Here is a 22,100-nt window from a genome sequence, read left to right as displayed (position 1 = left end):
AGAGACAGATCGTGGGGCAGCCCACAAGAAGCCTGGCCCAAGCTCCAAAATGGCAACATCATGAAAAACAAAACTAGTGGAGAATGTCCTAGACTGGGGGCGTCTGGGGCACGCGAACAAGCAACGTGGGAGGCAGTCCTGGACTGTCCTCAGATCCACAAAAAAGCTCTGGAGGATATTTTGGGGACAACTGGGGAAATGTGACTACGGGGGGTGCCTTAGATGATATCGTTGTACAGATGCTCAACTTCTTAGAGGTGAAAATGGCCCTGGTACCAAAGAGAACGCTCTTGTTCCTGGGAGAGAAACAAGTTTCCCTTTGACTAAACCACTCAAAGGCTGCAGACATCACTTCATCCTCCCAGTACCTCCCTGTGTGGTTGCGGGAGCGGAGGGGTCGGGGTGGGAGGGGGCTGAGCAAACGCGGCAGAGCGCTGAAGGCTGGCGAGCCCGGGTGCAAGGCAGGCGGGAGCTCGCCACACTTTCTCAACTCTTCTGTAGATCTGGACGCTTCAGAACTGAAGTTGGTGGGGGCGGGCGGGGATCAGAGTGAGAGCTTCCCTTCTCTGAAACGGTCGCCTCTCCCAAGGTGCGCTCAAGACGCAGCCACAGGAAACAGATTTCCGCCCAGGGCTTCAGGGAGCCCGCCGCACGCGCAGCCTTGGTTTGCACAACAACACTGCTCTCAGCGCCCCCGCTTGTCCCCCAGCTTCCCCGCCGCCAGAGCCCTGCCAGACAAAATGGGGTTTGGTTTTCATTTTCATTTTTGTGGCTTAACCCTCAAATGTGCCCAGTGACCAGGACATCCAGGCCAAATGTCTTCATCGATCAAACTCATGTCAGGCTAAATGTGCAGCGAGTCCACCAAGCTGGCCTGCCATGGCCCAGGGAGGGGAGCTGACTTCCAGGAGCCCAGGGAAGCAGGAGGAGTGAGTGGGGTCCCTGCCCTGCCACCCTCTCCTTGTAAGCCCGGCATGCTTCTGGGGTCCCACACAAACCATGACTGTAAGAAACACACTTGAGCCCCCCAGGCAGCAGGCCTGCATGAGGGGCCCCACGTCCCTCTCCTTTTCAGAACGATGACACAACTCACTGGAATGATTGACAGATGACCACACCCATCCCACCAAGAGAAGGGACACATTCCGGCACAGGCCGCAGACCTCCCACCTCCATGGATGCCTTAATGGGAACACTACCTAGGGCCTTATTTTAAAAGAAGACTGCAGAAAGACGTAGGGCCAAAAACCTCGGCGATGGGTGGCTTTCCTTTTTAATCATCTTTTGCTCCCCTACCTTCCTCTCCAACTCAACTCACAGACAGTAAATGCCTCTAAAGCCTTCTCTCCAGCTTCCAGCAGCCAGCGATCAGGAGTCAGTGGGACTCAGGACCCACAAGGCTTTCATATCTGGAGGCAGAGAAGACCGGCCTGCCTGGACTTGTCTGTGGGCGTCTGCTTTACCATCCAGATAATTTCCCAATCAGAGCCCCGTGTGCAGAGGCCAAACAGTGGGCCACGAGTCAGCAGTCAGCGCCCCCTTCTGTATGGACGGGCTCCGCGAGCACCTGCAAAGGAGAGTCCTCCTGGGCTAGTCCGTCCCCACTTGTCTCCTCTCCTGGAAGGGTTAGGGACCCAGTGGGCTTCCTGGGCTTCAGCCTGCTGTGATCACTCCGAAGTACAGACACCCTTCTCCCAGTCAGCGAGGCACAGTGGGAGCTCAACAGATGCTTCAGAGAGAGCGTTTAAATTTCGAGCACCAGGCAGCCCGCTGTGTTTAAGAGGCTGCTGCCTGGGTTTCAGGACAAATGCAGATGGAAAGGAAGAGCTCTGACCCCAGCTCTGGGGCTAGCCAGGCACCTCAGAACCCAGACAGGCTGCTTCACTCCTATGTAAAGAGTCCAGCAGGCCAATGGTGTGACAGCACCTTCCACCCCGGGTGGGTGACATAAAGATTAAAATGGGCTGGTCTCTAGAAAACGTGACACCCAGAGCTGTTGGGAATGATCGATACCACTCCCCACCTTCCTTCTGTCCTTTAATGGAGGGGACGGCTGAGATTGCCTAGTGGGAAAGCGTTCAAGTGAGCGTCCAAAGCCTTGTCAAGTACCTACCGGCCACGCTGATTTCTCGCCCCACCCGGGCCTGGGTGGCAGGCCACCCTCCTGTGATTCTGGGGGATGTGGCTCTTCCTCAGCTCATTCTAACAGAAGCTGAAGCCTGAATCCAAACAACCTGGTGATTTCTTCCCCATCAGAGTGGGTGTGGTCAACTGGAAGATGGGTGTGGGAAACCTGGGCTGAAAGAAAAACACCAGCAGGTGTGAGGGAGGAGGAGACCTGAGCCTGAGGTGCTGCGAAGTCCAGCAGCAGGGCCATTCAGTCGCATCAGCCGGCAAAGCGGCAGAAAGAGGAACAAGCGGGGAATACCTCGGTTCTGGCTGTGGGACCTCAGCCTTGTGTCCAGCCTTTCTGGACTTCAGTTTCCTTCTCTGAACATGAGGGACCTCAGCAAGGTGACTCAGAGTAGGCGTCCTCCTGGCTTTTGAGGATTCCAGTACTGATCAAGTGGGCCAAGCTCCAGGTGGAGATGCCCCATCCTGCTTTATCAAAAGAGGAGAACCCCAGAGAAGGCTTGACTCATTGCCTCCATCAGAGGCCCTCGCTGGATCCACCTAAAGGACTCCTTGGCCAGAGACCAGGGTAGGGAAGAGATGGACCATCTGAGGAAAAGATGGGCATCACAAGGGAAGCAAACCAAGGCTCACCTCCACCCCCTGAACACTCTGAGCATAAACAAGGGTGTTTCACTTCAGAAGACACAGAAGACAAGACTCAGTGAGTGTCCTAGAGAAGGCTGAGCTGGTGGCAAAGGGCAGAAGAAACAGGAGGGATACGGAACCAAGACTAATTCCAAGTTGTTTCAGATGCTTAAGTTAGTGGTCATCCCACAAACAGAAAAGACTTCATGCTACCCATCTTAAGCCCATAAAGAGAGTCAGCTCTGCGGAAAAAGATTTTGGGATGTTTTCTAGAGCTCCCTGTGAAGTGAGGAGCTCCCTGTCACTGGAAGCATTCAAGCAGAAGTAGGCCACTTTATGACCACTGTACACTGGTGGGGGAACCAGTTCTGAATGAAGGGTTGAACCCACGTTCCTCTAATGGACTCCAAGGGCCTGGTGCATCTACCTGTGGAGAAAGAGAAGCTGGTTCCCTCATCTGAGGGCTGAATGAGGATGCTGTGGTGCGGCAGTCAGCTTCTTGGACCCTTTTGGGGTCCAGACTGAAGTAATGTCTCAGTTCTACCAAGGACCAGCTCTGTGACAGGGAGCAAACCACTCATTCTCAGCGCCTCCGTTTCTTTTATGGATTAAAGATGATGACCCTCCCTCCACCAAGGGCAAATCTTACAAAAGTTTTCAGGAGAAACCCTACATGTGCTCCAAGCAGCCTCCCCACCCCCCCAGAGCATGAAGCGCTCTGCTAATACGCATAGCACTTCTGCACCGCTGACCCCCAGTAGCCAAAATGTTCTTCCAAGAGGAAAAAAAAATTAAAGAACAACTGTCTCTATTTTCTAGACAGATTTTAGAGCCTTAAAATTAAAAAAAAAAAATCTTAAAAATGAGTTAATGGATATGACCTTGAAGACTGATAACTGTCCACTTTGGCCTCAAGAACCTGAGGTTCCCAGACTCCTTCCACAGGCCCCGTGTCCTGGACGACGGGGCCATTTTCAACATGGGATGTAGCATTAAAGTGCACGTCCCCTCAGAGGAATCTTGAGTGCTGTGTTCTGTCCAACGGCCCAGATGCTTGGGACGGATGCACCTGGAGCCATCTCTTTAGGAAACCTTGTAGGGCTGCTCTTTCCAGGGAGCTGCTCCTCCATTCTGGGAGAGCCCACTGTTCCTTCTGAGCAGCACAGCCAATGCTCATTTCCAGCCAAGAGCCAAGAATTTGAGTTTATGAGAAATAAGTGCAAGGGTGGCTGATTTTTAGAAACGGCAGAGACAGTGATGAGGGAAATGACAAGCCCCTCTGAAGTTGGAGGTTAGACCTTCCTTTATTCCTGTCATGAGAAGGGCCTCCAATGTGCCACATTCAATAGCCTAACTGGGCCCCAGGAGACTAGCAGGCCTTCCCTTTTGCATCATCCCCTATTGAGAGTGGGGAGGAATTTCTCCACTATTCAGAAAAAATCATCCCCTGAGACTGACAAGTTCCCAGCAGACCAAGACACAGTTCCTTGCCTCTAAACTCTTCCTGAGACCAACATCAACGTTCCCTTATTTACAGATCAAATGCAATTAAAGACAATCTTTCTTAAAATACATTATATATATTCTTTAAAATGAGGAATGCCCTGTCTTTTTTTTTAATTAGGAAAAGAAACCACATCCAACATCCACTGACAAATACCCATTCTCATCCAAGCATCCCAAACTGTAATTCTTACTCATGTAGGTAGACGCTGCACAGATCATCATCATCATCACATAAATAAGAAATAATAAAATAGGTACTCTGTAGTTGCAACAATTTTCCAGTTCCCCTGATACTTCCAGTTGCACGGAAAATTGTTGGAACAGAAGATGGTAAAATTAAAAGTATCTCTAATAAATTATTGGCTTTTGATTATTCCATTGCTAGTTTTCTTTTCTTGTGCTGATAACGCATACCAGTTTAACAAAGTGCATGCTTGTTAAAAATTTTTGAACTGGCAAGCTAAAATGATCCATGTCTTCTTGCCCACCCACCCCCTAAAAAGAAGCTAATATAATTTAGAACCTAGCATTTTAAAAATGTGATCATGACACATCTGGGATAAAGACTGCTTATGGAACATGCTTGATTTGGCAAGATGATAAATCAAAAACTTCATAGGTTTTGTTTTCCCATTTTTCTGTTTGGAAGCAGGTTATTAAAAAAAACTGTGATGGAAAAGAAAGCTAAATACCTGATACTTTCCATTTGGTCACACGGTGCACACACCACACACCCACACACACACCACACACACATATACACAAGCACACTGGTGTGTGCATTCACTCACACACTCTCAGACCACACACATACGGCCACCTGCTGCTTGGGAAGGGAAAGAGAGAGGAGTTGGGTCAGAGACACCACTGTCGGTGGGCGCTCAAGGCTCTCAGCTGGGTGTGCAACTTTGGGTTGGGTATCCTCTCAGCTCTGTCTCCTTGTCTTGGTCTCACACCTGTCCTGGGAAAGCCACCCCAGAGATGGGGCAGGTTGGGCAGAAATGTAAGGCATACTTCGCTGGGAAGAAGGAAGAAATCCATGCTTCATGCTCAGATGCGAGTTTCAGAGGAAGACGGGCCTTTCTTTTCCCTTTGGCCGGCTCTGTCTCGCTGGAACGGTGGGGAGGAAACGAAACCAAGAAGGGAGGACAGAAAGAAAAAGCGATGACAATAATAATAAAAGATAACAACAATAAATAAACAAGAAAAGACACGTGGGGCCAATGAGACTGAACGTCAACTATGACAAGTGACTTTTTCTGTTTGTGTTTCCCTCCCACACCCTAGATGGACTTCCGCCGTCTCATGAGCCTGTGGTTGTCAGTAAAGCTGTGTAACCCGGGAGAAATGGAGCTGATGGGGGATGGGAAGCGGCTGTTTTTTAATGTGCTTGGTGAGATCTCCTCGATCTTGTAAGAGATGGAGTGGAAGTACTGGGGGGCAAGCTTGGCGCTGAAGGAGTTCTGGTGTGCCGCCAAGCGGCCACCGTATTCCTGCGGGCGGTAGCACGTGCAGGAGCACACGGACTGCAGGTCCGCGACGTCCGCTTTGTAGCGGGGCCGGCCCTGCCGCGCCTCCTCCGGGATGTGGATGACCATGCTGTTGCGGTTTCCAGCAAGGGATGCCCTCTCCTCGGCGTCCCGCCGCTCGTCCTCGCTGTTCATGGTCAGGAACCTGAGGACCACCAGGTTGAGGAAGGCCCCGATGACCGTCAGCCCCACGAGGATATACATAAAGCTAAAGGCCACATAGAGTGGCTTCTTCTGTAGGGCGCCCTTGGTCTGCAGGGCGACGTAGTCCCCGAACCCAATGGTAGTCAACGTGATAAAGCAGTAGTAGTAGGCGTGGAAGAAGCTCCACTCTTCGCACTGGGAGAAGGCAGCCGCCCCGATGCACAGCGTCCCCATGCAGGAGAAGAAGCCCACGGTCACCATGTTCTCCATGGACACCTCCGTGTTGCGCATGCCGCAGCACCTCTTCATGCGCTTCAGCAGGTAGCGCACGAATGTGTTCATCCGCTCGCCCAGGCTCTGGAACATGACCAGCGTCAGCGGGATGCCCAGCACGGCGTAGAACATGCAGAAGGCCTTGCCCGCGTCGGTGCCGGGAGCAGCGTGCCCATAACCTGGGAGAGGAGGTGAGAAAACAGGGTGAACAGTGAGGAGCGGCCCGTGAGGTCGCAGGTCGGGGTGAATTTGGGCGTTGCAGTTAGGATGGGGCTTGGGCCATGCATATAACCTGGCAGGAGGTGGGGAGGGAGTAAAAGCAGGGAAGAATCGATGGCAAAATGTCCTTCGAAGTTAGAGATGGGAGACGTAGTTCTTAGAACAACACGGTTTTAAAAAAGCATCATACTCACTAATAATATTTTGCAGAAAACTGCAAAAGCAGCCAGACCAAGGGAGAAAATTCTTTATGCCCACCATGGATCAACAGTAAGAGCAAATAGTCAAAGAGTGCTAGCTGGGGTTTTTGTTGTTGTTTTGGACCAGTATGATTTTATTCTTAAGTAAATGCTCACTATAAGGCCGGTTAGGCAGCACCTCCCCTGCTGTGAGCAGTGGGGCTGCCCAGGGAGGCAGGGACACCATGAGTTAAGTTATAGGCAAACACACACGCATATTCTTTTTCATAGTTTTCATTATAGGTTACAACAAGATACTGAATATAGCCCCTGTGCTATACAGTAGAACCTTGTTGTTTATTTTATATACAGTAGTTAGTATCTGCAAATCCCAAACACTCAATTTATCCTCCCCTTCTGGTAACCATAAGTTTGCTTTCTATGTCTATGAGTCTTTTGTAAATAAGGTCATTTGTCTCACTTTTTTCAGATTCCACATATAAGTGATATTATATGGTATTGGTCTTTCTCCTTCTGGCTTTCTTCACTTAGTATGATAATCTCTAGATCCATCCATGTCACTGCAAGTGGCATTATTTTGTTTTTTATGGCTGAGTAGTATTCCATTGTATATACCACAACTTCTTTATCCAGTCATCTGTTCATGGACATTTAGGTTGCTTTCATGTCTTGGCTACTGTAAATAGTGCTGCTATAAACACTGGGATGTAAGTATGTTGTCAAACTCAAGTTACCCCTGGATATATGTACAAGAGTGGGATTGCTGGATCATATGGTAAGTCTATTTTTCATTTTTTTAAGGAATCTCCATACTGTTTTCCATAGTGGCTGCACCAGATTACATTCCCACCAACAGGGTAGAAAGGCTCCATTTTCTCCACACCCTCTCCAGCATTTATTGTTTGTGGACAATTTAATGATGGCCATTCTGACTGGTATGAGGTGATACCTCACTGTAGTTTTGATTTGATTTCTCTGATAACTAGTGATATTGAACGCCTTTTAATATGCCTATTAGCCACTTGTGTGTCTTCATTGGGGAATGTCTGTTTAGGTCTTCTGCCTATTTTTTGATTGGGTTGTTTGTTTTGTTGTTGTTACTGAGTTGTATGAGCTGTTTGTATATTCTGGAAATTATGCCCTTGTCAGTCACATCATTTGCAAATATTTTATCACATTCCATAGGCTGTCTTTTTGTTTATAGTTTCTTTTGCAGTGCAAGAGCTTATAGGTTGAATTAGGTCCCACTTGTTTATTTTTGCTATTATTTTATTGGTAAAACTTGGTAGACTGCCCTAGGAGAATATTGCTATGATTTATGTCAGAGAATGTTTTGCCTATGTTCTCTTCTAGGAGATTTATGGTGTCTTGATTTATATTTAAGTCCTTAAGCCATTTTGAGTTTATTTTTGTGTATGGTGTGAGGGAGTGTTCTAACTTCATTGATTTACATGTAGCCGTTCACCTTTCCCAACACCACTTACTGAAGAGATGGTCTTTTCTCCATTGTATATTCTGGCCTCCTGTGTCAAAGATTAATTGTGCAGATACGTGGGTTTATCTCTGGGCACTCTATTCTGCTCCATTGTTCCATATGTCTGTTTTTGTGCCAATACCACAATGTTTTGATTACTGTAGCTTTGCAGTATTGTCTGAAGTGTGTGAGGGCTATGCTTCCAGCTTCATTCTTTAGCAATTCTGGGTCTCTGGTGATTATATAAATTTTAGGGTTATTCTAATTCTGTGAAGAATGTCATGGGTAATTTGATAGGGATTGTATTAAATTTGTAGATTGCTTTGGGTAGTATGGCCATTTTAACAATATTCTTTCAATCCAAGAGCATGGAGTATCTTTCCATTTCTTTGAACCATTTTTAAATTTCCTTAATCAGTGTTTTGTAGTTCTCTACATGTCTTTCACCTCCCTGGTCAGGTTTATTCCTAAGTATTTTTTGGATGAAATTTTAAAAGGGATTTCTTTTAACTTCCCTTTTCTCATATTTCATTGTTAGTGTAAAGAAATGCAAGAGATTTCTGTATGCTAATCTTATATCCTGCTACCTTGCTGAATTCATTTATAGGCACTAGTATCTTTTATGTGGCATCTTTAGGGTTTTCTATATATAGTATATGTCATCTGCATATAGTGACAGTTTTACCTCTTCCCTTCCAATTTGGATCCCTTCTATTTCTTTTTCTCATCTGGTTGCTGTGGCTAGGACTTGCAATACTATATTGAATAGAAGTGGTGAGAGTGGGCATCCTTGTTCCATATTTTAGTGGGAAGGCTTTCAACTTTTCACTGCTGAGTGTTATGTTGGCTGTGGGTTTGTCATAAATCGCCTTTATGTTGAGATATGTTCCCCCTCTACTCACTTTTGTAAGAGTTTTCATCATGAATGGATGTTGTATTTTATCAAATGCTTTTTCTCTGTTTATTGAGATGATCATGTGGTTTTTGTCTTTTCATTTGTTGATATGGTGTAGCACATTGATTGATCTGCATATGTTGAACCATCCTTGTGTCCCTGGGATGAATGCAACTTGATTGTAGTATATGATCTTTTCTGTGTGTGTGTTGGATTCTGTTTACAAATATTGTGTTGAGAATTTTTGCATCTACATTCATCAAAGATATTTATTGGTCTGTAATTTTCTTTTTTGGTAGTGTCTTTGGTTTTGGTATCAGGGTGATGGTGGCTTTATAGAATGAGTTTTGGAGTGTCCCCTCCTCTTCAATCTTTTGGAAGAGTTTGAGAAGGATCCATATAAGTTCTTTGTATGGTAGAATTCCCCAGTGAAGCCATCTGGTTCTGGACTTTTGTGTTGTTGTTGTTGTTGTTGTTTTTAATTACAGATCCTGTTTCACTTCTAGTGACTGGTCTGTTTAAGTTATCTATTTCTTCTTGATTCAGTTTTGATGGACTGTATGTTTCTAGAAACTTGTCCATTTCTTCTAGGTTGTCCAATTTGTTGGCATGTAGTTGTTCATAGTAGCCTCATGATGTTTTGTATTTCCGTGGTATTGCTGTGGTATTGGTTGAATTTCTCCTCTCTAATTTCTTGCTTCATTTGTTTGTCCTCTGTTTTCTTCTTGGTGAGTCTGGCCAGAAGTCTGTCAATTGTTTACTCTTTCAAAAAACAGCTCTTGGTTTTATTGACTTTTTCTATTGTTTTTTCTCTCTTATTTCTTCCCTAATCTTTATTCATTCTTTCCTTCTGCTGACTTCAGGTTTTGTTTGTTCTTTTTCTAATGTTTTAGGTGGTAGGTTAAGTTGTTTAAGAGATTTTTCAGTTTTGAGGAAGGCCTGTGTCACTGTGAACTTCTGTCTTTGCTTCTGCTGCATCCCATAAATTTTGCGTGGTTGTGCTTTCATTGTTATTCATCTCAAGGTATTTTTTAATTTCCTCTTTACCGCTTTTTCTTTAGTAGGATGTTTTCTCTCCGTACAATCAATGTTTTCTCATTTCTCTTTCTGTGGTTGATTTCTAGTTTCATGCCATTGTGGTCAAAAAGGATACTTGAAATAATTTCTATCTTCTTAAATTTGTTGAGGCTTGTTTTGTGTCTGAGTATGTGGTCTATCCTAGAGAGTGTTCCATGTGCACTTGAAAAGAATATTTATTCTGGGTTTTGTTTTGTTTTGTTTGACATGATGTCCTGAAATTACCAATCAAGTCTAACTTTTCTATTTAGAACCCCTGTTGCCTTATTGATTTTCTGTCTGGAAGATCTGTCCAATGATGTTAGTGGAGTGTAAAAGTCTACTATTCTTGTATTCCCATCAATTTCTCCCTTTATTGTCTGTTAGTATTTGTTTTATGTATTTAGGTGATCCTTGATTAGGTACATATACGTTGAATTTAATATCCTCTTCTTGTATTGATCCTTTTATCATTATATAGTAGTGTCCTTCTTTGTCTGTCTTTATGGCCTTTGTTTTAAAGTCTATTTTGTCTGATATGAGTATTACTATCCCTGCTTTCTTGTCATTTCCATTTGCATGAAATTTCTTCTTCAACCCCTCATTTTCAATCTATATGAGTCCTTCACCCTAAGGTGGGTCTCATTGAGCAATATATTGTGGGTTCTTGTCTCCTTATCCAGTCTTCCACTCTGTCTTTTGATTGGAGCATTTAGTCCATTGACATTTAAGGTAATTATTGACATGTATTTATTGACGTTTTTCTGTTGATTTTTGTATTTCTTCTATATTCCTTTCTTTTTCTTTCTGTTTTTCCTTTTGTGGTTTGATGTTTTTCTTTTGTATTATGCTTGAGTTTTCTTTTTGGTTTCTGGGCTGCTATTGTATGTTTTTGATTTGTGATTACCCTGTTTCTTCAAGTCTGTTGATCCTTACTATATCTACTTAGTTTATACTGGTAACCATATAGGCTCAAACCCATTCTAAAAAAAAAAAAAAAAAAAGTCTACCTTTTCTTACTCCTTTCCCCCATATTTTCTGATTTTCATGCCCTCTTTTACAGCTTCATGTTTATTCTTTTGCTAATCATTATAGTTAGCACATTTCCAACTGTGATTTTCTTTTTTCTATAGATTCTTGCTGCTTTTCTATTTAGAGAAGACGTTTCAAATTTTCTTTTAGGGTAGTCTTAGCATTGCTGTATTCTTTTAGTTTTTGCTTATCTGAGAAATTCTTTCTCTCTCCTTCTATTCCAAATGATAATCTTGCTGGGTAGGGTATCCTAGGCTGTGGGTTTTTTCAAGGTTGTGGGCTTTTCCCTTTCAAAACTTCAAATATATCTTGCCACTCCCTTCTGGCCTATAACACTTCTATAAAAAATCAGCTGATAGCCTCATGGGGGTTCCCTTGTAACTAATTCTTTGTTTTTATCTTGCTGCCTTTAAAATCTTTTGTCTTTAACTTTTGTCATTTAAATTATACGTCCTGGTGTAGGTCTGTTTGGGTTCTCTTGTTTGGGACCCTTTGTGATTCCTGTACCTGGTATGTTTCCTCCTTTAGGTTTGGGAAGCTTTCAGCCATAATTTCTTCAAATACATTTTCAATACCCTTTTCTCTTTCTTCTCCTTCTGAGACCCCTGTTATGCATAGGTTGGCACATTTTATATTCTCCCATAGATCTCTTACATTTTTTTGTTCGTTTTTCTATCTGCTGTTCTGATTGGGTGATTTCTACTATTTTACCTTTCAGATCACTTATTTTTATACTTCTGCATTATTTGGTCTGATATTTATTGCCTTAGCTTGGCTTTTATCTTGGCAATTGAGTTTTCTGATCTTAATTGGCTCCTCTTTACAATAATCTGCATTTCTATTAATAACCTTTTATTTGCTTCAGTATTTTTATTATCCCCTTTTTGAACTCAAGCTCTGGTAGACTGGAGAGGTCTATTTCATTGTTTGTTCTTTCAAGGGATTTTTCTTGTTCTTTTAATTGGGAGTGATTCCTCTGCTTCTTCATTTAACTTACATTTCTCTAACTCTATGACTTTAGAAGTAACACTTATCTACTGTGGTCTTGAAAGGCTGTTTTTATGTGTGAGCATCCCTGTGTACTCTATGTGTGTCTAATGTTTTTGTTGTGAGGGCTGTTTTTAGTATGGATGGCTGCCATGTCTTTCCTCCATGTGTCTGGCTATTATCACCTTGATAGGGGGTGTGAGTGGTGTTGTGGTGACCAGAGCTTGCACTGGATGTTGAGCAGGGCCTCCTCCTTTGCTCCATGATTGTCACAGCTCTGTTGGTGGTTGGGCCTGCTCCCCAGTTGTTGGAGTAGAAGCCCCCAGATTGTTTCTGAGCTGCTGTGAGAGGTGGGCAGGACTAGAGCGCTTCCTCTGCTAGGAGAGCCGCTCAGCATTCCTCCACAGATGTCCCCTGGGAAGTGCACTCTGTGGTGTGGAGTCACCTGTCACCCACTGTCAGGCTCACAAAGTACACCCTCAGGTACTGTGTTCACAAAGCCACCAGGGCAGATCTGTTGAAGTTAGGCATCAGGATCTAGTCACACACCAGGATCTGCTGTGGGCTACAGGGAGCCCAGACCCTGGCCCTGCCTCCGTGTGTGCACACCTGCTGTTAACACCAGGCCTGCCCCAACCGTGCGCCAGCTTTCTGCTCAGATTTCCTGCAGGCGTCAAGCCCACAAAGGCAACAGGGACACAAATCCACCTAAGCCCCCTAGGACATGGTTCAGACCTCAGTCCCACCCCCCCACGCCTGGGGCAACCTGCCAGCAACTATGCCCTCCCAGAAGTGGAGCCACCCTGGACCAAGGGCAAGCCAAGAGGAGGAGACAGCTATGACGGCATCTTGTTCCATCCCTCCCCACACAAGCCAAGAAGGAGGCTGTTCTGGCAGGGGTCCTGCCCCTCCCCGCATGTGTAACAAGTGTGGGGGCCTCTATGGCAGACCTGGCCTCCCCTGCTCATTCTCCCAGCTTCAGCCCACACCCCGCTCCAGCCCCGCCAGGCTATCTCCATGCAGCCAACCCCCGTACTCTCCCTGGGTCTGTCCTCTGAAGCCTGAGCCTCAGCACCCAGCCCTCACACACAGCAGCAGGCTCGCGTCTTTGGCTGGGGGCACAGCTAGGCGACCCGGGTCCTCTGCACCAGTTTCTCTCTGTTCTCCCTGTCTCATAGTACCTGCTTCGCTCTCCTCCAAGTCTCAGGCTTAAAAGCAGAAAAGAAGTCATTGCAGAGTGGAACATAAACACCATGAGGGCAAAGATTTTTACCTGTTTTGTTCACCGCTATACCCCCACAGCTAGACAAACACTGAGCACATGAAACATCTCTTTCATAAAGGAAGGAATAAACTTGTGCCGCTGTGTGAATGTGGCCTTGCCGTAACCCTTAAAGACCTCATGTGCATAAGTGCTTTGGAAACTCTTCATGCAACTTCACAGAACGTCCCTTCATTGATCCTAGGTCCCAACTATGCGGACTGAACCTGTATTTCCTCACATTCAAAATGAGGGTGGTGGGGCTGGGAAGGTGAAGCTACCTGCCAGGATCGCCCAGCTGGTCAGTGATAATGTCAGAGCCAGGACAGGGTCTGCATGATATGGCGGAAGGAAACTTAAGACTAGTTCAAGTTCTGGGACTCAAACAGCCCAGAAAAAAAAAATCAGGATCACGTGCAGTATCTGAACTGAGAATCTGGAGGATGAACATGGCCTTCCAACATCTCAAATCCTGCCCCATCAAGAAGGGCTTTCCTGACGTTGCCCTGAGCCACAAGCTCAGGGGCTCAGGGCCATTTAACCAGCTGCATGGTCTTGGGCCCCAGCCCACCTCTCCCAGCCTGGGTTTCTTCATCTGTTACATGGGATAATAATTCCCAGGGGCTGTTGTACAGATCTGCTGAGATCAGAGACCACTGAGCCCCGGGTCTAGCGCTCATTAGGGACCTGCTAAAGCCCAAGACCGCCACCCCTCCCACTCTCTCCCACAGGAAGCTTACTTCCGCTGCTCCAGCCCGCGCCCCTCCACCAGGGAGTCATCATTTACATCCAGCCCGCCTGTCCCTCCCCTAGCGTCAATTTGTGCCCCATCCTACCTGCCCCAAGGGCCCACTTCCACTAGAGACGTGATGTCAAATGTCTGCCTCTAGAAGGCCTTCTCTTCATCCTTTCTGGCCCTCCCTCCCACTGAGCAAACACAGAGCTGGTTCCTCAGAAACCCTGTGTCCTTAGGGAAGAGGAGAAACAGCACGACAACACTGGAGTAGAGACAGCCAGAAAGGACGGGACAGGAAAACAGGAAGAAGGGGAGAACACTGTGTACCGACAGAAATCATCCAACGTGAAGAGCAGTGAGGCATAAAGGTCAAAAGTAAATCTTTGAAACCTCGGAGACCTGTAGGACGACCTCACCAAGTGTCCCAGAAGAGAGAGAATGAGGCAAAAACGAAAAACAAAACAAAACAAAACAAAAAACTGAATCATAGCCGAAATTAACCAAATTTGGTGAAAGGCACAAATCTAAAGATTCAGGAAGCTCAGTAAAATTCAAGCAGGGTAAATACAAAGAAAACCACACCTCAGAACCAAGCCGCTGAAAACCAGAGAGAGAAAACTTGAAAGCACCCAGAGAGACACAATGCACCGCTTTCAGGGCAACAGCAGCCGTCTGAGCACCTCTTACTTCCAGTCACAAACAGTGGGGGCCCAGAAACAGCGGAATAGCATCTCACAAAGAGCTTAAAAAAAAAAAAAAAAAAAAAAAAAGACGGTAACCCAGAACTGTCTATCCTTTAAGAACGAAGGCAAAATCCACTTTCAGACGAAAGAAAACTTGCTTCCAGCGGATCGGCACCGCATGGTTACTAAAGGAAGTTCTCCTGCCTGGAGGGAAATGATGCCAGATGGAGACCCAGGTCTGTAGGAAAGAATGCGGCACATCTTGGTCAACAAGTGGGTTTATATTTATACAAAATGCAGGGGTGGGAATCCCACTGCATCTCCATATAGCTCACCTGTGTGACTGATATAAAAACCAGATGGATGCTGGAGAACAGTACATTGTTGGAAACTTAATAAGGCGGTAAATTAGCTAACGGTTCCGGATGGGATATATTTACCAGAGGAAACCAACACAGCATTCACTGGGTCAAAACCAGGTGCCAGGTTCCCACCCCTTCCTGTCGGTAAAGATGATCAGAAGCAGTTTCCGTTCACAGGGACTGGATGTGCACCCTGTCTCAGGCCTGTCACTGCTCCGGCCACCCCTCATACTACAGAATGAAAGGGCTTGGTCATGTGGATGCCCCACAGTGCATCTCACTGGCCCGTTACAGCGATGACATCCCTTAGCAAGACAGGTGCGTGAGAGTGTCTTTGGTGGGCGAGGAACACCACCCAAGTTCAGGGCCTTTCACATGAATAAAACTAGGGACCTAGGGGTCTGAGGCACAGGACCGTCCCCACTGCAGGGACAAAGAAGCTGCAGAACTGGCAAAGCCTTCCAGGAAAAGGGGGGCCGTGCCTGTATCTTCAATCTTCCCATCTAGACACACCCTGCTGTCCACTGGGGAGGCTAGTCTGTATGAGCCACATCAAATGCTTCCTGGCCCTCCAGTGTCCAGTTAAGTTCATCCAAGGGACGACCCCAGGAGGAGGTGGGAGGAAGACCTTGGTCATGAATGACAGCTGCAGGCAGGTTCACAACATAGCGCTCCTCTACAACTCTGCCCAGCAGCTCCGGCCCAGGCACGCTGAGTGACAGCTCTCCATCCCCAGCCAGCATCTCCACTGCTGGTCCAGGCCGCACCTTCCCTGCTTGCTTCCCACTGCTCTACCCGCGTTCCTCACACTAGCCCACTGACTGATTGTTCACATTGAGAGCACTGCCTCCTGCAGAGAACCTGGCTGATCCACCACGTGTGTTCTCCACTGGATCTGCCTCCCATGGAAGCTTAAGAGATGACACTGGGCACTGGGTGCAAACGGGTCTACACATATCAAGTCTACATGCAGTAAACTCATAAAGAATCTAAATCTAAATGGAACACACAGACATAGCACCTAAGGCCGCCTGATACAAGTACACGTGGCGTACGCTTGGAACTTTGCGAAAGATGGATGTGGGTAGAATGACTTCACATGGATGTGGAACAAACAGGCACAAAACACACCCCGTTTATACATTCGGCCAATACTCAGGAAGCCACCGTGCCCGCAGCACACCCCCATTCGCACGTTGTGTCTGTGCAGGACACAGGAGCACGCGGAGCGCACGCCAGGACAGGATGTGTCCACCACACAGATGTACAGACCGCAGAGATGGTGCTTGTGGTGCAGTCGCGTACACGATGCCCGCAGGTACAGGCACAAGACACGCAGTGCGCAACATACAAAAGGCACCTGTGCGCGACGCACACGAGGGAAGGCGGCTTCTCCTTCTCAAGAGGAGAAGGGGGTGCAAATCTCCCATGTGCTCACGGAAACTGGTGCCAGCTCGGGTCCTGAAAAACTGGTTTTGTCGCCTGTGAGTGAGTGAGTTTAGCCTGGCCTCCATGGGCCGGGAGCCATATTCATCCATCTTTCCATATGTCACCCATTCAGGCACCGCCAGAGCAGCGACTATGCACAAGGACCTTGCTCGGCTCAGGGGGTCCACGGGGGCTTTTCAGCTTTCCCTGAGATCTCTCAAGGGTCTCCCGCCAGCCGCACACAGAGCCGCGCCCTGTGCCTGGACGCGGGGGTCTGGACAGGCTGAGGGCGTGGGTGTCGTAAGGCCACCGAGGATTCCCAGGCTGACTGCCTGTGAGGCTGGAGAGGGGAAGTAGACCAGCTCACAGCCACTCTGCAAGAGGCGGGGTCATCCTTCCCCAGCCTGGCAGGAGCCTGGTAGTGACCAGCATGGCCCCCTTCAAATTCTTATATTGAAGCCTTAACCCCCAGGGGGGTTATGTTTGGAGGTGGGGCCTTTGGGAGGAGACTGGCTTTAGACGGGGTCATGAGGGTGGGGCCGGGATGGGTCAGTGCCCTACAAGGAGACGAGGGACCAGAGCTTGTGCGCTCTGCCTTGTGAGGACACAGCGAGATGGTGGCTGTGTCTGCTGGCAGGACGAGATCCCTCACCAAGCTCCAAAACTGCTGTCACGTGGATCTTGGACTCCAGCCTCCAGCACTCTGACAAACTGTCTCTTGTTTATGCCCCCTAGTCTGTGGTATCCTGTCACTGCAGCCCAGCAGACGGGTGCCACCCAGAAGTGACCCCAGGTTCACGGGCACCTGTCTGTGCGCTCACCCGGGCTCTGCAGCCTTTGAGCCAGGCCCTGGGAGCTGGGCTCCCACCCCAGGACGGCATTCAGATGCCAGGTGCCGCCTTCCAGCACTTGGGGCCTGGGTGGGTCCTCAGCCAGAGGTGCCCGAGCTGACGGAGATGGGCCGCCGCCTGCCCGCAGCGCCAGGCCTCAGGGGCTCGCCCGGCATGTGCCCCCACCCCCAGGAAAGCTCCGCCACCGGGACTGCACCTCTCACTCAGCCCCAGACCCTGACCTGCCCCTGAGGGCAGGAGTCATTCCCTCCCTCCCTCCCTCGCTCCTTCCCTCCTTCCTTGCGCTGCCTTCTGGCCAGGCTGAGCTCCCAGGAGGGCAAAGCCCACTCCCGGCTCAGCCTTGCGGACCCCAGAGCCCAGTGCGGAGGAGGCACTAGGGATTTAGAAGGATGCATCGCTGTGTACGGGACCCCCGTCTTCCAGGCCGGCCTGGAAGGCCTGGCCAATCCCCAAGCCCACACAGCTGGGGACAGCTTTGCCCAAGACACTGCAACAACCAGCCCGATGTTCACGGCCCCTTTGACAGACTTAGTGGGTCTCTTTGATCTGTCCTGGGAGAGGCTTTGCAGAGAAGCGGCCTGTGTCTCCTGGCCGCAGCCAGCTAACAAAATAAAACAAAATGAATAGGCTCTTCCTGGAGGGCGGAGAGGCCGGGAAGGAGGGCAGCAAACGAATCATTTCTACTGGGTCGGGGGCTCCCCGGAAGAGCCAGTGGTGCTGGAAGGCAGCACCCCCTTGCCAGACGCCCTGTGCTCCCCTGGCTCCTAGGAGACTTCCCGGAGGCGTGACAGCCACCAGGTCCAAGGAGAAGTTTCCCAGCCCGGCTCCTGCTCTGGGCAGAGTGTCACTCAGTGTCCAGCAGCCTCCCCTCCCTGCGAAAAACGAACATGTCAACCGGGCAACACGGTCGCAGACGAGCCTCGCTCCTGGCACTCCAGTGCTCCACAGCTGTCCACGGCTCCCTCCTGTTTCCTGGGAATCTGGGTCCATCAACAGCAGGCTGTAAATGACCTTTTCAGATGGTCACAACACTTCACAGTTTGCAAAGGTTGCCCCACTGTGGAGTTCCCCTCCCTGATCCCTCTGCCGGAAACTATCGACCCAGCTTTGAATTCCCTTCCAGGACACTGCAGCGGAAGGGCCCAGACTGGCCCCTGGTGCAGGACAACCTGGGTTGGAGCCCTGACTCTGCCCTGTAGGAACCACGGTAGGGGTCCCCTGTTCCCTCCCCAGGCCTCCTCACTGTCCTCTGTCAAGTTCACTGTGATCCCAGCTTCCCTGAGCAGGAGCAGCCATCGAGGCCAGGGGCCAGGTGACAGTGGCCGTGGCTAACCCTCCCCAGCCGGGGAAGGAGATGGCCACATGGGCATCTGGGCATCAGGAAATTTGCTGCTGGAAGAGAATGAAATATTTATAAAGGACAAGCAAGGATTTTGTGCCTTTAAGAATTAAAATAGGCACAAATTCCATTAAAAAATGACTCAGGGTGGCTTTGAGCTGGGAGGTGCTGGAGATGGGCCCTCGGCACCCCCATTTTTCTGGCTGGCTCCCCACTTCAGCCTGTAACAGGCATCCCACTCACCCATCCTCCCACGGTGCCGGCCTGGCTCCAGCCCCCGAGTGAGCGTTCACGAGTATCAAGACCCAGGTGTCTGCAGACACCAAAAAGGAACAGGAACACAGGCCCCGCGGGGCCCAGAGGGTGGCAGGTGGGGGTGGGGAGGAAGGGCCCTCGGGGGTTCCTGGGTAGAAATCAGCAAGTCCCACGGGCTGCTTCTGATTCCACCTGCCCCTTACCAGCCATGACCGTGGAAGCCTTGACTTTCTCTTCTGTAGCAGGGCGTGAGCAACGAGGGAGTCCCTTCCACTTCCACCGCACTTCACAGTCTGCAAAGTTTCTCTGCATTCAGTCCTTCATCAGAAAGGGCGTCCCCCGTGGCAGCCCTGGCTCAAGCCACACGTCTCACAATTTAACAGAGCCCGAATTTCCACCGGGTCCCACTGCAGGGGCTTGGGCTCATGCAGGCTCCCAGTCCGCCCCCGAGAGGGGATGATGCGTCCTGTGGGCTCTGATTGATCCAAGCCCTGAACCAATGAGGCTTTTGCTCTTTCCTGCCAGGCTTGAAGGAGCCAGAGTAATGTCTGGATCTGCTGCAGTCATTTCACCACCATGAGGATGCACCCATCACGGAGAAGACTGTCCTGAGAAACAGGGATGCCATGCCCTCCCTGGATGTGAGTCCTGCCTACCGTTGGCTGGTCTCTGGCACTCCCGTCTGGCCCCCAGTAAATCTGGCTTCGGCCACTGTTTGATTGCAGTGGATTAACGCTCAACATGTCCTGTGTCTTAGCATGACTACAGATAACGAGTAGCCGTCTGGGCTGGTCACAGAGCGCTCTGCAGCTCACACGCCCCAGCACCACACGGGGCTCCTGCCAACAGGGCACCAGAGCTGTGCGCGGGGAGGCAGGCAGACACGGCCAGCTGGAGAGCTGGGGCCTTGCAAAGCGCAGCTGCTCCCCACAGCCCAGCGACCCAACCAGGGCTGCAGGCCAGGGCAACCCCGTTTGCTGGTTTTTTAAAGAGAAGCTAGAAATACGGATTTTGAAAATGGGGGCTCTAATTGGCATCTAATGAAACATTTTCAAATGTGGCACACAGGCCAAACAAAGTAAGTCAAGACAGACGTCTGTTTGTCTAACAGGGACGTCGTGGTGCCCCAGAACTGGAGGGGGGGAGGTACAGAAGGCTCGAGAAGGGGGAAGGGCAACAGACAGAGCAGGCGGGGCTCTGAGAGAGATTCTGGGCACAGCAGGCCCCCCGCCCCCAAGCCCCGTCTCGCCCTCCTCCGACCACCTTCCCTCTGACCCACAGAGGCCCTGGGGCAAGAATCAGCCACTGTGTCCATTTCACAGACGCACAAATAAAGGCCAAGTGGGTGGGGAGGTCACCCTGCCAGCCAGGGGCACCAGGCTGAGCCGTGTGGCCTTCCCGCGTGGACGGAGGCCTCAGCCCCTAACCCCCGGGGAGACACCCCATGGGACCATGACCCCATTTCACAGATGAGAACACGGAGGCTCTCTGTCCAGAACCGTGGGACTCCGGCCCCAGCCCTGGCCCCTGTCAGAGCCACCTGGAGGCCTGGTGACTGGCTCAGTCACAGGTTTCGCTCTGTTCTCTGGGGGAGAACCTGGCAGATTTGGTGTTTTACTTAATGAAAGAACAACTCCCTTACGGGCTTTAGTGTCAGTGTTAGTGCTACGTAACAGTATACATTATACTATGTATAAAATAATAATACCTCCCCAAAATGTTCCCCTTTGGGTTCCCTTCATCGTATGTCTTAAGGGGGAAAGGAGACCTAGAAATGTATTTTTAAAAATACGCAATTCTGCAAGGCACCAGTTTCTGCCAACAGCTCGTGACAGGCCCTCCTCCTTCTGTCCGGGGGAGGGGCTGGGCAGGCGGGATGGGGCCCCAGGTGAGGGCCGAGCCCTCCCGCCTCAGGGACCCCCACACTCAGCAGACGCCCTGGCGCCCGCTCCCCGCACTGCGCTCAGAGGACCTCTCATCTCTCAGACGGTCTCTGTTATGAGCCACTGGTCCGGACGCCAGCTGGGCTCTTGCCAGCTCTGAGCAGCACCTGCCGGGTCCCACTTCCTTTGAGTTCTGAGGATCCAATCACGTGTTGTGACTCCCATCTCACGGGTGAGGAAGCAGCCTGGGCGGCCCCATGTGCTTCTCCTTCAGTCCCAGCAACGACCTTGGGGGGCTGGCATTGGGGGACCCCTCAGATGGCCTTGAGGGTGGTAGGAATGACGCCCACAGCAGACAGTGGGGACCACCCAGAAGTCCGCAGGCAAGTAAAAGCACGACTTCACAGTTTGCTCTGGAATGTTCTCTACTCTTAGCACAGACCCGAGTAACTGAAAACTGCTTCCCTTAGAGACTATTTTTAGCAGCTCTCCTCCTAGATTTATAGCAGCAGCACTTAAAATAGGTGTTCAGATACGTGTGCATGCTGGTTCACAGCGGCTGCTGCTCCCAGACGGGCCAGATGTCCCGACGGATGGATGGATTAGCCAAGTGTGGTCCGTCCCTACAGCGGAGTATCACTCAGTCTTGAAGAAGGAACAGAAGCAACTTTAGTGTCCACGATGGATGACTAGATAAAGACAATGTGGTGCATACATACAATGGAATGCTGCTCAGCTAAAAAAGGCAAGGAAATGTTGCCATTTGTGACAACAGAAATAGACGTTATATAACGAAATAAGTCAGACAGAGAAAGACAAATATACTTATATGATCTCACTTGTATGGAGAACCTAAAAAACAAAAAACAAAAAAACAAGCTCACAGATGGAGAACAGACTGGGTTGCTGGAGGCAGGGGGTGGGGCAAAATGAGTGAAGGGGGACAAAGGGACAAATGTCCAGTTATAACGTAAGTAATTCATGGGGCTGCGCAGTGCGCCACGGCGACTACAGCTCATAACATGGTACTGCATATTTTAAAGCCGCTAAAAGTCTTCATCATAAGAAAAATAATTCTTGTAACTATGTGCGGTGATGGACGTCACCTAGACGCACTGTTGGCGATCATTTTGCCGCATATACAGATATCAAGCCGTTATGGCATATACCTGAAAGTAAGATAATGTTATATTTCAATTATATCTCAATAAAAAAAAATCTTTTTAA

At 49.1% G+C, this 22,100-nt stretch overlaps 1 protein-coding gene across 1 annotated transcript in view; it reads right to left on the bottom strand.

The window, feature by feature from the left end:
• Nucleotides 1–1,363: 1,363 nt before the first annotated feature.
• Nucleotides 1,364–22,100, bottom strand: part of KCNK9 (potassium two pore domain channel subfamily K member 9) — an 86,204-nt gene continuing 65,467 nt past the window's right edge. Inside the window, exon 2 of the mRNA XM_032467769.1 lies at nt 1,364–6,391. Coding sequence (XP_032323660.1) covers nt 5,550–6,391 — 842 coding nt within the window. The 3' untranslated portion in view covers nt 1,364–5,549. The remainder of the gene's footprint in view (nt 6,392–22,100) is intronic.

The sequence above is a fragment of the Camelus ferus genome, chromosome 25 (genome assembly GCF_009834535.1).
Source record: "Camelus ferus isolate YT-003-E chromosome 25, BCGSAC_Cfer_1.0, whole genome shotgun sequence".
Classification (NCBI taxonomy): Eukaryota; Metazoa; Chordata; class Mammalia; order Artiodactyla; family Camelidae; genus Camelus; species Camelus ferus.
Note: the sequence above shows the minus strand (reverse complement) of the source record. Positions and strands in the feature narration are given on the sequence as shown.